The sequence below is a fragment of the Mauremys reevesii genome, linkage group 3 (genome assembly GCF_016161935.1).
Source record: "Mauremys reevesii isolate NIE-2019 linkage group 3, ASM1616193v1, whole genome shotgun sequence".
Lineage (NCBI taxonomy): Eukaryota > Metazoa > Chordata > Testudines > Geoemydidae > Mauremys > Mauremys reevesii.
The window spans coordinates 164177932-164194369 of NC_052625.1; the positions used below are offsets into that span (position 1 = coordinate 164177932).

General features: G+C 43.0%; 1 protein-coding gene across 13 annotated transcripts in view; it reads right to left on the reverse strand.

Annotated features, from left to right (window-relative positions):
* LOC120402303 (muscular LMNA interacting protein) overlaps positions 1–16438 on the reverse strand; it is a 160362-nt gene that overhangs the window by 49336 nt on the left and 94588 nt on the right. For all 13 annotated transcript variants that reach the window (XR_005597125.1, XR_005597127.1, XR_005597130.1 and 10 more), the window contains 4 exons: positions 16303–16386; positions 16146–16205; positions 12312–12356; positions 7875–7919 (listed from right to left, as the gene is read on the reverse strand). Coding sequence is in view for 9 of the 13 variants with exons in the window: in XM_039532834.1 (XP_039388768.1) it covers positions 7875–7919; positions 12312–12356; positions 16146–16205; positions 16303–16386 (234 nt within the window). In the remaining 4 variants the exon portion in view is untranslated. The remainder of the gene's footprint in view (positions 1–7874; positions 7920–12311; positions 12357–16145; positions 16206–16302; positions 16387–16438) is intronic.

The window sequence follows — 16438 nt, forward strand, 5'->3', positions numbered from 1 at the left end:
AATGTCATTCAGCTTGAACAAAATGTATCAAATGGCATACCAAAACCAAACAACATTTCAAAATAAAATGGCTCGTTTGGAAGCTAAGTGTTGCCATGATATGATAATTCAAACCAAAATGTCAAAGCAATTCACTTTGAAAATGTTGAACCAAATCTTTTCAACATAAAAAAAAACCTAATTTTTTATCCAGCCAAAATTATGCTCCAAATTCAACCCAAATACACACGTAGTTTTGGTTCCCCTAAAACTGCATTTTTTGGAGAATGTACTGCTTAAATAAAAAAATTCATCCAGCTCTACATGGGAATAACTTACCAAAATGGGAGCTAGAAGTGGGTGGGGCTATGGCTCTCAATACCTTATGTCCTGGCTAGCAGCCTGTGCAAATGCAGTACAGAAAGCCAATATTACAGTTGATTTACTCAAGAGGCTTACAAGGTATATGCTTAAGGACATTGTGCTATCATAAGAACATAAAAATGGCCAAACTGGTTCAGACCAATGGTCCATCTAACCCAGTATATTGTTTTCCGACAGTGGTTGGCACCAGATGCTTCAGAGGGAATGAACAGAACTGGGCAATTATTGAGTGACCCACCTCTGTCATCCAGTCCCAGCTTTTGACAGTCAGAGGCTTAGGGACACATGGAGCATGGAGTGTTATCCCTGACCGTCTTGGCTAATAGCCATTGATGGATTTATTCTCCATGAATTTATCTAATTCTTTTTTTAACCCATTTATGCTTTTAGCCTTCACAACATTTCCCTACATTTTACAGATGCTACATTGTTAAAATAACCTCACTAGATCATATTAGCTCACCATACAGTAAATGGGGCACTATAAAGTTATTCAAACACCTAAAGGTTCATGCAGTCTTTTTGAGCAATAGGTACGATGAACCGTGAACTCTTCTATACCTCCCATACCCTCCCCCCCAGTAGTCAATTAGTTACCACAGTGTTGCCAGTTTAGTCACCAGTTTATTCTCCCCCGCCCCCACCCCCACCCCCATCCCCCCACACACCAAATTCAAACACCACCTCTAATTTAAATTCCTGGGGAAAGTACTGACATCTAGTTCCCCAGGTTGACTGGCCATCGTGTGAAGTAGTACTTTCTAAAGTATCACTTTATAAAGAACATTATAAATGATTGGTAGGCTACTTATCTGAAAAAAAAAAGATACAACTAAGTTAGAGAAAGTAGAAGGTAGGGCCACAAAGCTGATAAATAAAATCCAGAGATTTCACATATGAGCAGAGCTTGACAAAACTGAACTGATTTAATCTAAATCATCTTCCATCAAAAAGTAATATGACTGAAGTGTTTAAAATAGAGAAGGGTTTTTAAATTAAATGTGGTTTTTGAGATTATTGTTTTGAGGGATATAAATTTAAGTTATGGATGGTCTTGAACTAATACTACTCATGTCTACCCCACTCCTAGCTTCATACCCCTTTCAGATCCATCTCTTGTTTCAGTTGAGATGGACTATAAAAAAAAGAATTTCAGGTGACATTAGTTTTACTGGAAGAGTGATGAATAGCCAAATTGCATTTCAAATAAGATGTTTTGATTATGGAATTTAACAAGTTAGTGCCTGATCCAATGCCTGTTTAGCTGATTAGTTAGTTTATGCTTGGGAGTAAATGTCCATTTACTCCCAAGGGTAAAGAGGGAAGGGTCAAGAGGGAATTTAGCACTCCATGGTTTTCTCCCCACTCAAAATGGCTGTGGAAGATTGCCAAGGAGTGTTTTTCTCTACTTTCCAACAAAAAGTTATATATAAAAAATAAATTAAAATTCAGGATTGGAATGGCATAGTTATTATCAAATTACTGTGCTGACAGAAGTACCTTTGGCCTCCTAATGGTCTTACACAACTATGTAATTAAAAGTTTTTTGAGCTACCTGAAATTGTCAAGAATAAGCTGTCGTTACAGATGAAGCATTGCCTTCAAAAGCATATTGTAGAAAATGCTTTTAGGGCTGTATTTTCTAAAGAACATTGATGTCAAGTGCCCACAGTGAGATGAGTCATACATTGCCAACAGTCTGACACACATCAACCAGCAATCAGAATTTGAAATACATCATTAGCTACCTACCAAGTTCTAACAAAATCATTGGTTCAAAAACAGAAGCCTGAGCTCTTCCTTTGCTAGCAGACAGCACAACTGACAATAGGTAGAGAGCCCATAAGCAAGCTGAGATTTTCCTTTGCCATGCAGGGCTGAGTCACAATACCATCAACCCAAAATTTTAAAGGTTACAGTAATGGACAGACATTATACGTGACTGATGTACTCTAAAAGGAGTGGATGCAGGCACATATTCACCTCTTGCTTTTTCTATTATTATTAATAAATAATAATACCTAGCTCTGATATAGTCCTTTTCACCAATAAATCTCAAAGCACTTTACAATGGAGGGCAGCATCATTATCCTCATTTTATAGATGTTACATTGTTTAAATAACCACACTTTTCTTCAGGAATGTGCATGGTTACATCCATTTGAGATGGAGATGTGGATGCTGCAGTAGCTGCCAGGTCACCTGCACTCTGACTAACTGGAAGATCAGGCATCTCCTCACTACTCACATCCTCACTGGGGCCAGAAGGCTCACCGTGAACATTTGTGTCTATGTATCACAGGAGAGCTCCTTCCTGCTTAGACAGAAAAGCTTCCTTTGCTTTCTTTCTTTTTCTGAATGCTGCCCCAGAGGGTGTTTTCTTCTTTCACTCATGACTGCTGTTCTGTGCCAGCTATAGTGGTTCTCAACACTCAGTTGAAGGGGACAAATAAGCAGGATGGTACAAGGCCTGAGTGAGGGAAGATATCAGTGTCTTACGGGCCTAACTGGCTCCTACTACTTCAGTTGACTGCCTGTTCTCCTCAAGTGGGTTCAGGGAAGCAGCAGGAAACAGGAAGCTCCCTGAGAAGCTGGTATTAATCAGTCCTGGGAGTGCTAGAGAGGTACATAAGAGGCTCCTCCTCCTCTCTCTCCCTGTAGCTCCTGCTGCTTTCTGTTATTCCCTCTCACCATTTCTCCTGCCTGCCTGTTATGTCTCTTGTGCCCTCCTTCCTTCCTCCCACACAGCACTCCACTATCTCTGTGCATCTAGAACAGAGTGAATACATATGCACCAGCAGCAGACAATTTTTTACACTCTGGGTCCTAGTGGTGCCACACACACACACACACACACACACACACACACACAGAGTCTGGCACCTGAGGTTGCCGCCTCAGTTCACCTCATGGTAAGGCCAGCCCTATCTGGGCCACCCTCCTTACTTGCCCAAAGGCTGGGTAGATTTTCAGATTTTATTTACTTCCTACTTCCCTACTAACTCCCTAAACCTTTGATTAAGTCTAGGTCCTTTTTAAAACCTCTCTCTCCCTGAGACTCTTGAGTTCTACCTAATCTTTTCTCTTGTCTGTATGCACTCTGTCTTTGTCTATCTCTATATTCTCCTCTCTTTAAAAAAACATCAAGAAAGGACTGAATTATGTATGAATTAGTCTTACGCAGTCATCTCCCTATAAAACTTTCTGTCATTACTAACAAATATCAAGTGCGATTATTGCTATATTTTAAACTGCCTGGTGTCTGGCCATTACGGTATGTTCTCAACCTGGGCCAATTCCAGAGAGGTTCTGAATAGCCACTGAGCACACACCACTCCCATAATCACAACGGGGCTGCACACACTCAGCTGGTACTCAGAACTGGTCAGGATTTGGCCTGTACAGTTCATCATCATGTACACAATGCCTGATATAACCACGCAGCCTACTGGAGCTCACAGCCACTCCTCTAAAGGACAACAAATAGAAAACCCTTCCTAGAGACACTTCATTTATTAATTTAGACAACAGAATCAGAACAACCACCTGTCAGAATTTTGACTGAGTGTAGACAGGGCCCCACTCACTAAGAGGTATCAGTTTTATGCACCCACGAAAGCTCATGCTCCAATACGTCTGTTAGTCTATAAGGTGCCACAGGACTCTTTGCAGTTTTATCCTTGAGTCCAAACCTGGGTGGCTCTGAACAAATGCAGAGGTGCTAGGCTGTCACTGCACATTATTTTTGACAAAAATTGATGTATTCAATGATAAATTTTGTTGAAACATTCTTTTCCCAAAAACCAGCCTCTCAGCCCCACTCTGCCTCTCACATGTTCCCCCAAAGAAACCTACTGCTCAATTTGTCTGTTTAGAATATACACAGGAACACTTGCTAATAAGCTGAAAGATTAGAGTAGATGAGGCCTGGGAGATCCCTCAATGTCTGATGGCTAAACACCCAAATAAACCAAAAGCAAATGAGGTCTGGAGCTTGGTTGCCAGGAACCACCCAGGCAGAAACCCCTAGCTCCTGGTGAAATGCAGAGCAGTTCCCCCAGTTGCCTTGTTTTCTTAGAGGTTGCCAATTCATTAGTAACAAAGTGGGGCTACCATTAGTGAAGCAGGCTCCAGAGGGATCTAGTTGTCCTCTCTCAATTCTCTTGAGCTGAGGGATGAGCTTTCTCAGGTCCCACCTTCCTCTGGAGTGCTCTTGTTCCACTATCTAGATCACTGCTTCTTCCCTTTATTTTGGGATGTTAGGAATTGGGCTTATGTTGGGCTTTTCTATGGTTCCAAAGGGTGTGCACTGCTCATCACAGTTATTAAACCCCTTTATTTTACAGCAGTCTTCCTGTAAGCAAGAATTTTGTTTCCTGATGCTTCACAGAGGATTGCATTTTGAACGCTTTCTGTTCATTGTTGCTTTTTGTCAATTTGTCTCCTTAACCAACACTCCCACGTCATCAGATGCAATGATATTTAACAAAAGAAGAGAGTTAGTTTCTGTTTCTCATGGAGCACAGCATGCTTGGGGAATCCCCAGCTGCTGCAATGATCAACCGGGGGCCTCTATAATCCAGAGCAGGTTAAAGAAGCCCTGAGGCTGCTCTAAACAACACGGCTGATGGATTTGGTAAAGAAAATGGCCCCAAGATAAGGGAGCCACAAATGGCTGTTTTATGCTCAGCTATTGTTAGGCATAGTTGAGCATTGAGCCCTAGGGAGGGAAGAGACCTTAGGTCACTTTGTACATCTCACTGAAAAGAATGAAGACACACACACACACACACCAATTTTGTGGGTACTGGCGCCCTAGGCATTGGTTGGGCTGAGCTCCCTCTAATGATACTTCAGTTCTGCATATACCAAAATGATGTGTTTTGATCACTACAAGTACAATCTCAGGTGCTTTGCTTAGTTGAGTTTTAAATTATTTTAAAATATTTTCGCTTGCCATTGCTTTTTGCCATGAACTATTTTTCATGGGGATAAGATATGTAATTAAAACTATTCCTTTATTTATATTTGTTATCCAAATTTCAAGTTTATAAATGCAATAAAACATTCCATGATATGAATGAGGGTCTAACAGAGTTCTTCCCAGGTGCACTTGAAGTCTGAAGGCAAATGCCTGGGGCAAAAAAATGATATATGCCCCTCTGACTAATTATTCACAGATCTCTGTAAGGGGGAAGGACAGCTGGAGGAAAGACAATTATTTTGCATGCTGCTGTGCTGACAGAGCAGCAGGACATATCCCAGAGCTCCTAGAGCTGGATAGGCATCTCTTTGTAATGCAGGTTACTTCTATTTACATACAAATATTTGAATGTCCAGAAATGTATGAAGTGCAAATAACACTTTCAGCTAACTCTGCGCTAAAGGAATATACAAGACCTGAAGCCACTTAGCCTCCATACAGAATTCAGAGAGAGGACTCTAGGGTACATTACTTAGTACACAGCAAGGGACTCCAGCATATAATAGAAACCTTTGTGTTATTCCACTTAAGGCATTTTTATTCTGCCTACCTACATTTCCTGCAGCAGTTTCAACACTCTAGAGCTTTCTTTATTGTCTTTCCTGAACTATTGTATAGTGTTCTTAAAAGTAATGGCTGCATTTCACCCTAGAGATGGGTACAATTCAGTGATGGAAAGCAATCTTCTATAGAGGTAAGTTCTGCTTCCTCAGATGTCATTCCCCAGTGCCCAAATGCCATGCGGTCAAACTGGGCAAATTAATGGCCCAGAAGAAGAATCTGTAGCAGCACACCCTGGGTGTACCCTGGAACTGCTAAGTGTTCCATGCTGGATGCTGCCCTGATCAGGACTTGGTGGGAAGTGATTGCTGAATTAAGTTCAGATTGCTTTATACCAAAGGGAGTTATAATGCCATAATTCTCAAGGTTTAACTGCTACTCTGCTCAGTCACAGTTTAATTTACTTCACAGACTTTGTGCTAAGCAGCTTTAAATTTAGGAAAGTCAGTAAGTTGCATGATATATATATTTCTCCTAATGAATGAATTATAGAAAAATCACTTCAAGCTGTTAAATCACCTGGAAGTATGCCTCAGAACCACTACGCATATACCTAGGAGTTAAGCTACACCCTTCCACATGAGCTGTGCATTATCTAGGTTTCGCTCACTTTTTAAAACATGTTTGAAATATATTTAGCCTTCTCTTCAGCCCACATCTAGAATTCCTGATAATATCACTAACCTGCAAGGCCTGAGTTCAATGCTCTCTGTTTTAGATGGTTAGAAAGAGGTGCCGACTTTCTGGTTTCCCTGAGGGTACTTAACCCCTACTCCACCACAAGCTCCTCTCCCACTCCGCCCCTTCCCCCAAGGCCCTACCCCTGCCCCACCTCTTGCTGCCCCGCTCCGTCCTCACCCCTCCTCTTCCCACCCTGTTCCAATCCTTCCCCTGAGCGCGTCCCGCCCTCTCTTCTTCTGCCTCTTCCTGCCCCCACTCCCCCTTCCCCCCCCCCAGCACCTCCTGCACACCGTAGAACAGCTGATCATTGGCAGGTGGGAGGCACTGTGGGAAAGGGGAAGGAGCTGATTGGCAGGGCCACTGGTGGGTGCTGAGCACCCACTATTCTTTTTCTGTGGGCGCTCCAGCCCCGGAGCACCCAAGGAGTTGGTGCCTATGGTTATAAACACTGACTGCTCTTCTATTGTTTGGTGACTCTGAATATCTATCTGTCATATTCTGCCCTTGCACACACATGTGCAATGCTGGTCTTGTGGTTAAGGCACTGGACTAGTGTTCCAGAGATATGGAGAACGTTGGCATAATCACTAACTTCCTGTGTCATCATGACCTAGTCACTTATGCCAGATTTTCAGAGGAGTGCAGCAATAAGTGCTAAAATGGGAAGTTCTGGGTGCTGGGCACTTTTGAAAATCTGGTCCTAGGTGCCTGAATGGGATTCGAGCTATACTGACAGTCTGGCCCTGACTATATGGCACAGTTCCTTATCTGTAACGGGGAATAATAAGATTTCCCTTACTCACTAGGCTGCTGTGAGGACAAAATGAAGTTGCTCTACATGAAAGTTGTGTTTTTGTCTTAAAATGCTTCCTAAGGCCTGGTTTTCATCTCACTTTTCACCAGTTTAGTTGTTCTTGATTTAAACAGGTAGAAGCAAGAAGAATAGGGCTCCAGAATTTTGCCTCTATTTAAACAAGTTTTCAAACAAAACTGAAAGATTTTTAAATGGCCACTAGGAGGCAGTGGGCCACCAAGTTACCCAGTCTCTTAGGCCTCAGTCAAAGACCTGCAGTTTGTCCTATGATTCCACCTCACTTGTAGGTATTGGCTCACTTTTGTGTTCAAATTCATGTTCAGTATGGAAGGAGTAATATATTGCTTATTACTTTCATCTAGAAAGAGGGACCGCAGCTTCCTTCCAAAGACTAAGGAGAGACCCAATAATTTCTTCAGATTTTATGTTTGTAATTTGAAAACCTGCATAGTTCAGACACATGATACATACCAGTTGACTCTCTGTCACTGAAGGCGTTGGTAAGTAAAGGTTAGCCTGCAAAAGAGTAAATATATACAGTGTTACATAAGCTAGCATAATCCATTATAACAGTCAAACAATCTGGGATGAGAAGGAAAACCAGGGGAACAGAAAAACAGAGGGGAAACCAGGAAGAGGAATATTTCCATAGATTATCAGTGGTTCCTGGATGATGGAAGGAGTACAACATTTACATTTTATCATGTCACTTGTAGGTATTTTTGTGTTCCTAATGGAAAAAAGGCATTTGAGCAACAGTATATTCCCCTGAAGAAGTCTTTATATGAGATGTAAAAGTTTGCCTCTGCAGAGTGGACAATTCAAACAACAGTCATGAACATGTATTCCTATTTTTAGCCCCCCCCCCCCCCCCCCCCGTGAAATTAAGCCCTTACTAAAGTCTCACAGGACTTGTTATTGGATGGACGTTTCTAGAGCATTAAAATTCTACCTATCTTTTAGGGAATATCCTCTCCTACAAGTGAATTTCATTGAACATCACTAGGTTTCTGTATAAAAAGACACTTCCTTTCCTGCAGGACATGTTCAATTTGAAGGCCCCGGGTCACTAAACTTAGAGCATTCTTTGGTTAATTAAAAACTCTTCGTCTATAATAGTTGGGCTTTGATGTTACAGCTGCAGCATATTAAGGGCCAGATTGTGGCATACGCCTACAGCCTGCACTGGATGGTATTACAGCAGCATCCCAAAGGAGGGATACTGACTGACTCAACCACAATTCCCCCTAGTTGTTTCCAGTAGCAGAGTAGCTCTATCACCCTGAAAGAGAGTAGAACATGCATACCCCCTGCTCCTACCAAATTCCACAGGCTGGTGTTGTCTGGGGGTGGGACCAGGGACCCACCTTCACTAACCCAGTGGGGTGAATAGTGCCACCACTGGTCATACTCCAGCACAGAGCTCCCCGGTACATTGTTGCTAGTTCCTGCACTTGGCACAACGAAGGAACGCTCCTAGTTCCCTCTCCCACCTTCTTATGCCTGCATGGGGCCAGCCACAGCACTTTCAGGCCTGACTTTCCACTGCCATGTACTTTGTGAAGTCATTTACATCTGTGGAAAGTGAGTGCAAAATGTGTATCAAATGCTACACAAGGAGGAATGCTGGTAGTTGAGAATTCAGCACTTTCATTTTTAAAACACCCTTGAGAAAATATCAAGCTATGACCCAAACAATCTGTACAGACTGTTCCCAAGAGGTAGATTACAATAGTTCTAACTAATCAGTGTATACATACACTAATATAATGTAAAGAAAATATGTAAAGTGGCTTAGCAGGATGACAGCTTTTGCTGTGTCTGATTAACTAACAAACAAATTAGTATGCAAAAATCATCTATTTTTCTTCTGTAAACAATGGCACATTTAAGACAGCTTCTCAACAAGCAGCCAATAACAGAAATGATGCATATAAATAATGATAATTATATTGTCAAAATACCATGCTAATTTTTCAAAGTAAATTGAATTTCAGTTGAACAAATTAATAGCTATTTCAGATAAAAGAAACATAGTGCAACTTCCTTGTAAAAAAAAAATTAAATTAAAAAATCATTGCTCCAAGCAAGATCACTAGTCATGAGGTAGTGAGCATACTGGATGAGCTCACAGTTTGATATTAATACAATATATGTCTTTACAATGGGTGGCAAATTCAGTCTCAGCAGGTGCATCACAGAAGATCCTAGCTTTTGAATTCATTAAGAAGAGACACGGCTTTCTTACTAGTGCAAAATAAAAGCCTTGGACCTAATTGTATGTTGTTTTTTAGCCCCTTTATGTGGCACAAAACAGCCAAAGCAAGCTACCAGAGAATAACCTCAATAAATGGTGATTCCTTGGGTGGTATAGAGCTGTGTTAATGGTTCAGAACTGGCTCTTTCCACAAACCCTGTTATTGGTGGTGTACTGAGAGTAGTGTGACCTGGTTATTCCCAGCTGCCCCCGTGGTTCCTTGGAGGCCATGGCCTCAGAGTGTAAGTTAGAGCAGCCTTCAGGATAAGTGATCATAGGGAGGTCCGGACAAAAAGGAATTTGGGGACTTCCCTGGACACACAATATTTGGGGGCTGAACATACAGGAAACTAAGCCTCTAGATCAGGGATCGGCAACCTTTGGCACGTGGCTTGCCACGGTAAGCACCCTGGTGGGCCAGGCCGGTTTGTTTACCTGTCGCGTCTGCAGGTTCGGCCGATCGTGGCTCACACTGGCCGCAGTTCGCTGCTCCAGGCCAATGGGGGCGGCGGGAAGCAGCAGCCAGCACATCCCTCAGCCAGCACCGCTTCCTGCAGCCCCCATTGGCCTGGAGCGGTGAACCGCAGCCAGTGGGAGCCGCGATCAGCTGAACCTGCGGACATCGCAGGTAAACAAATCGGCCCGGCCCGCCAGGGTGCTCACCCTAGCAGGCCGCATGCCAAAGGTTGCTGATCCCTGCTCAAGACACACAGGATTTTGTTGGTATTTCTCCAGGCCTAAAGCCTCCTCAACCCCTGATAGATTCCCTTGAGGCAGCAGTTCTTCTGTCTTCTGGGGAAGCCCTGCAGGTGGCAGCAGTCTTGGCCTTCTGCGCTCTTGAGGAGCAGCCATCTGAGGACTTTCATGTGCATTAGCCTAGGGTATTCACTTGCTCCCCAAACCCCACAAATAAACAACTCCAACAATTTCACATTTGGAAACAAAATATAAAAAATTAAACACGGGCAAGAAGACATATATATCTGAGTTGATGTGAGACTTTAAAATGTCAGTGCATTTGTAAAGATCAAAGACAATGAACCTGACTGTAACCCTATCCTGTTAAGAGTCACACAGGGGTAAGCTCCAAAGATAGTATCTCAGCCAGAAATTCTAGTCACTGTATGTCTTGTAAGGATAATTCTACTTAAAGAAATGTTTCAGGCACAGTTTAGAGATTATAAGAATTCCACTGGAATGGTGAGCAATATGCATTATCATCTTCAAGATGCAACATGTCAGCTTGTTTTTGCATGTCACTAAAAATGAAAATCACCTTTCTATTTAGAACAAACTAGCACACTGTGTCATGCAAAATTCACATTCCATAGTATGCAATAAAAAATACATAACTGCATGCAATGGGAAAAAAATCACTTCTGTAGCTACTTGCTCACAGGAAACAAAATTGCATTGATCAAGCAGTGTGCTGGGAACAAGCTGGAAAATCTCTATTGTTTTTGCCTGTACTGCACCTGATCTGTGATTGAGTAGAAAGATAGATTGGTGAATAATGAGCAGACATATGTCAGCATATGAAAAAATGGGTCATAAGTAAAAAAAGGTACCTTCCTTAACTGCTTATCCTAAGGAGAATAAACATGTTAATTGAGTTTAATATGTTGAATAATGAATAAAACAAATGACTTAAGATAACCAATTATGTGTGTGAGTGCACACGTGTGTGTATTTAAGGTGCCAGAGGGAGGATAGCAAAGAGTCAACTTTTCCAGTCACAGTACATGTAAGACAAGAACAGCATGAGGCAGTGGAAGTGCAATTATCATCAGAGGAGAATTAGGCCTGCCTGCAAGCATGCTGTGTATCCCCTAACTTAACAGAAAAACCAAAACTCCTTCCCTCCGTTTCCCCAGCCTCTCTTACAAATGTCCTATTTTCTTCAAAAAAAATGCTTCTTAGCCCCATTCTGTGGGGACCAGTTCTAGAGGTGACAGGATATTTGATGCCCATTCAGGACTAAATTGAGGTTTTTCAATATGAGAGAATAGGAATGTCATGCCAAGCAAGTGCTCCTGGTGAGACATTTTGCGTCAGGTTGGCACATCACGGTTGGGAGTTCTGGAGGGGCGCAAGCCAGATGGCCTTTGCTTCATCTTTTAAAAAACATCACACATGTTAACCCTTTGTATGCAGCCAGGTTTCACACTTTCTTTGGTCCTCCATACCCCTCCTTGGGGTGACCTGCCCCTCTGCAGGCTTAACTTCAAGCAGACTTTGGGAACCATTCCTGTACAGAGGTGCATGAGGAAGGAGAGGTTTGGGCATCTTTTCACCCTAATCTGTGCAACTGTAGATGGCAACCAAGGCACAATTGTAAGGATGTATTTGGGTGATACGGACCGTTGTTTACAAAGGAATTAGACTGAGATAACCAGCTTACACCACACTGAAGAGCCACTGGACGGTAAGGCTTGAGGTGGAATTGAAATAGTGGTGAGAGGTGCCAAGTCTCATTTCCAAAGCCTTGAACTATTCACTTCCCCTACCGCTGTAAAGAACTTTTCATGTCCTAGATGGATTTACTCCCTTCCCTCAGGCAGGACCCAGCTATTATTGCAAGAAGGATGCTTAATCCTACAAAATAAGACATTTCTGTAGCTAAAACACAGAGTAATTATACAGGGACTTACATATCTGGTTTCCCGTCCAGCTGCTCTCTGCAGTGTTGCAGATATCTGTACACAAGATAAATTGATATAACATGCAACCAACAGTAATCTGACAATTCCATGAACTTTTAACTTTGTAACAAGATATTAACTGCTAAAAGTCTAAGAAACCATCACTCTGCAACCATTATGAAGCATTCATCAGAGAGGTGAGATGTGATTCATTAATGTTTAGCTCTCAGTGTTGAGTAATTGTTTGACTTACAGTAACTCCTTACTTAACGCTGTAGTTATGTTCCTGAAAAATGCAACTTTATGTGAAACAATGTTAAACAAATCCAATTGTCCCATAAGATTTAATGTAAATGTGGTGGGTTAAGTTCCAAGGAAATTTTTGGGGGGCAGACAAAAGGCATTATACTGTATACTGTACAGTACTGTACTGTACTGTGGTTGGGAAGTGCCCCTGGCTTACCCCACACAGGCACAGTCCACTGCAGGCAAGGACGCTAGGAAGCACCTTTGCTGCAGCAGCGGCAGTTTTCCCAGAGAACAGGCTCGGATTTTGCCAGGAATGCTTCAGGCCCACCTCTTCCTGTCCCTGCTCCACTCCAGGCCCGCCTCTTCCCACCCCCACTCCCTCCTCTCCGGAGCAGCCACATCCCTCCCCACCCCAAAGTCCTAAGCACCACCAAACAGCTGTTTAGGCGCTTAGGATTTTCTGGGAGGGAGTGGGAGGAGTGGAGACAGGGTGCTTCCCTGCTCCTGTCCCTCCCTCCCAGAAAGTCCTAAGCGCCGCCAAACAGCTGTTTGGTGGTGGGGGAAGCGCTGGGAGGGAGGGGGAGGAGGCAGAGAAGTGGAACTTGTGCAATGCTCCCTTGAAAAGTCACTGCTCTTCCACAAAATCTTACAAGCGGGCAGCCAAACGATGTTATAAGGAAGCATTGCACAACTTTAAACGAGCATGTTTCCTAATTGAGCAGGGACATAACACTGAAACAACGTTAAGTGGGACAAAGTTAAATGAGGAGTTACTGTATTATATTATTATGTGTCAAAGATGCGACTCCAGTATCTGACCTCATAGTGTTATAGTTGCCCTTGCTATTGTGACCATGTAATCTAGGGTGACCATGTATGGAGAGACTTTGGCAAACCAGTAAAGTGCTTGAAACCAATATGACTTATTGTTAAAGGCAGCCTAGTCAGCAAGCTGTAAATTGGCCATTCAGCAGTCTCAGCTTGACGAAGGCTGGAGGGGAGGGGGTTTTGGGTGCCACAGAAAGGGCAGCTTGACCCTGCATCCTTCCTGATAAGAATTGTGTTGAAGTTGCTGATACATTTTAGAAGAACAGGATGTGCCCCAGGAATGTCTATTGGGGTCTCAAGGCTGCAAACTCTGGAAAAACCCACACCTGGTTAATCAATAATCAGAAGGAGCCTCTTGCTTGATCATTGAAACTGCTTACTTAACAAGGTTTCTTTAAGGGACATGTCATTCTATTACTAATGTATAAATAAGGGGGGAAAGTTTGAGGTAGGGGGGACTCTTCGGGACTGGTCTCTCTCTGGATGCATCTTGCGGTCACCACTGGCAGACGGAAGATTTGGCCACCAGAAGCCTGCCGCTGTGTCACTTGAAAGCCACACTCAGCTTTGGTAATTATCAAGGGTTGGGGGTGTTTTACTAATCTTGTTGTGGACATGTGTAAGTGCTTGAGACTAAGTAAAGTGTAGCTTTATGTGAAAGCACTCTTGTGCCGTCCTGTTTGTGCCAGCCATCTATCGGTCGGACAGCCATGTCTCCCCTGATTTATTTCCTGACACCTCCTCGCACAGAGTAAAAGTTACCAAGAGCTTTGGGTTGAAAGAACCCCGGGTAACAACCAGAGGTCCCAATTTTATAGGGACAGTCCCAATATTTGGGGCTTTTTCTTATATATGCACCTATTACACCACCCCACACCACATCCCAATTTTTCACACTTGCTATCTGGTCTCCCTAATATAACCTCTGGGAACTCTCAGAATGAATCTGTTAACAGACAGAAGGGGACATATCCAATCCCCAAACAGGATTTCATTTCTATTTGCATAGGAAATGTATTGGAATTATCTTCGGTTCTGTGCTATTATCCAGCAAGAACTGTCTTCTTTCATCTAATTGTCTTCTGCTGTCTATCTAATCCATGACATTTCTAAGGCACTTAAACTAAGATATCTGTTGTATCTCTCCTCCCACTCCTTCTATTTCCCTCATCATTACTCTTTATTCTGGCTTCTTTCCTTTGGGGTCCAATTCTCCACTGTCTTGCACCTGGTGTAATTATATACACCTGTATAAAGTGGTATAAATAACTATCACAGCAGAAATCTCACTCACCTGTAGTAACATTTTACAGCCACTTTACTCAGTGTAAATAACTACACAAGGAGCAGGCACCGAGGAATCAGGCTACAGGCATGTACAAGTATCCCTGTATAAAAAAAATGGGGAAAAAAACCTTCCTTCAATCCCACCTGCTTCTCTAACTACCGTCCCATTCCTCTCCTCCTCCTCTTTCTCTTATGAGACCTATGACTCACTTCACCATTGCCCTGCTACTTGTGAAATCACTTACACCAGTGAAAAGTCTATACGGAGTGGGTATAGAATACTTCCATTCCAGTAAGGTAATGTTTTACCCCCACTTTGCACTAATGTAAATGACCAGACAATGTGCAGAGCACCAGCGAGTACTGTCCATTCATAGTGGACCCATTGGCACCAATGGGCTTTGGACCCACTGCCAAGATGTCCTCTTCTCCATCCTCCAGTCTGCTTTTGCTCTCTCCACTCCACCAAAATTGCCTTGACCAAGGCCAATAATTATATGCAGCATTGTTGTAGCCATGTCAGTCCCAGGATGTTAGAGATACAAGTGGGGTGAGGTAATTGGACCAGTTTCTATTGGTGAGAGACAAGCTTTTGAGCTCCACAGAGCTCTCCTTCAGGTCTGGGAAAGGTACTGAGAGTGTCACAGCTAAATACATGATTGAACAGATTGTTTAGCAAAAGTAGTTATACATATTCTATGGGACCATTCAGACTGAAGTGGCCTGTTAACACCTCTGCAGTCATAGGGCAAAAAGGGGCGTTAGTTGGTTACAGATTGTTGTAATAACCCAATAATTTCCCTCCCCTTTGCCAGGTACACTGCTACATCAAAGGGACAGAAAGAGATGGAGCAGCAGGGACTGCCTGAGGAGGCTCCAGCAACCCTACAGAAGGAATACCTGTACTGCCAGCTTTCCCCTACATACAAATAATTTGGTTCAAGTGGACCTAAAGGTTCAGTCTCTCCCCTCTGAACTGAACAGTTACAATCTTTATGACTTCTCCTAACAAGTCTGTCCATGTCTCTAGTTTTTCCTCATTGCCCATCTACGTGCCATCTCTATATTGTCTGGGTTGAGGGAGTGTAGAAAGCTTGCTGAGGCTCAGCAGTAAGTGGCTAGAGGAGTGGGGTACTCAGCACCTACAGCTGAGTTCAGTGACCGGCTGCTTGGCCATTCACTCAGACGTCCTGGTTTCTGGAAGGCCACGCATCGCTGGATTCTTCCCTGACTACTGGACCTTCAAAGGACAAATTCCCTTTCTTCATACACTGCAACTACTCCTTCCTCCACGTAGATATGTTGCAGTGGAGAGGAAGTGGCTCGAGAGCTGTAGCTGCTCTATCCTCCCTCTCTTTTCTGTGTCTTTTTGGACACTAGGGAGGATCTGTATTGATCTTGCATCTTTTAAGATTATATGTAGCTTTCTAATGTTACAGGTTTTGTATCTATGGTATGTGGCCATGCTTACTCACTTACTTTGCCTATGTCTGAATCCGTTGATGTGTGCAGGGAAGATGGAGAAGATTCACACCGGCGCTGAAAAATGGGATTTGAAAGGGCACAGACTTTGTTAATAACAAGAGAAGATGGAAAAGAGATAAAACATTTAAATTCCACATTAGTGCTGTATTACCATAGGCAAGGGATCCTGTAGGACTTGGTCGATGGCAGCACAGAGTTCTTCAGTTTTTTGCCTGAGCTGGGCAGGGGAGCACATCTGGAAAAGTAAAAGCAACAGCTGAACTAGCTTTGGCTTTGCGAGTCCAAAT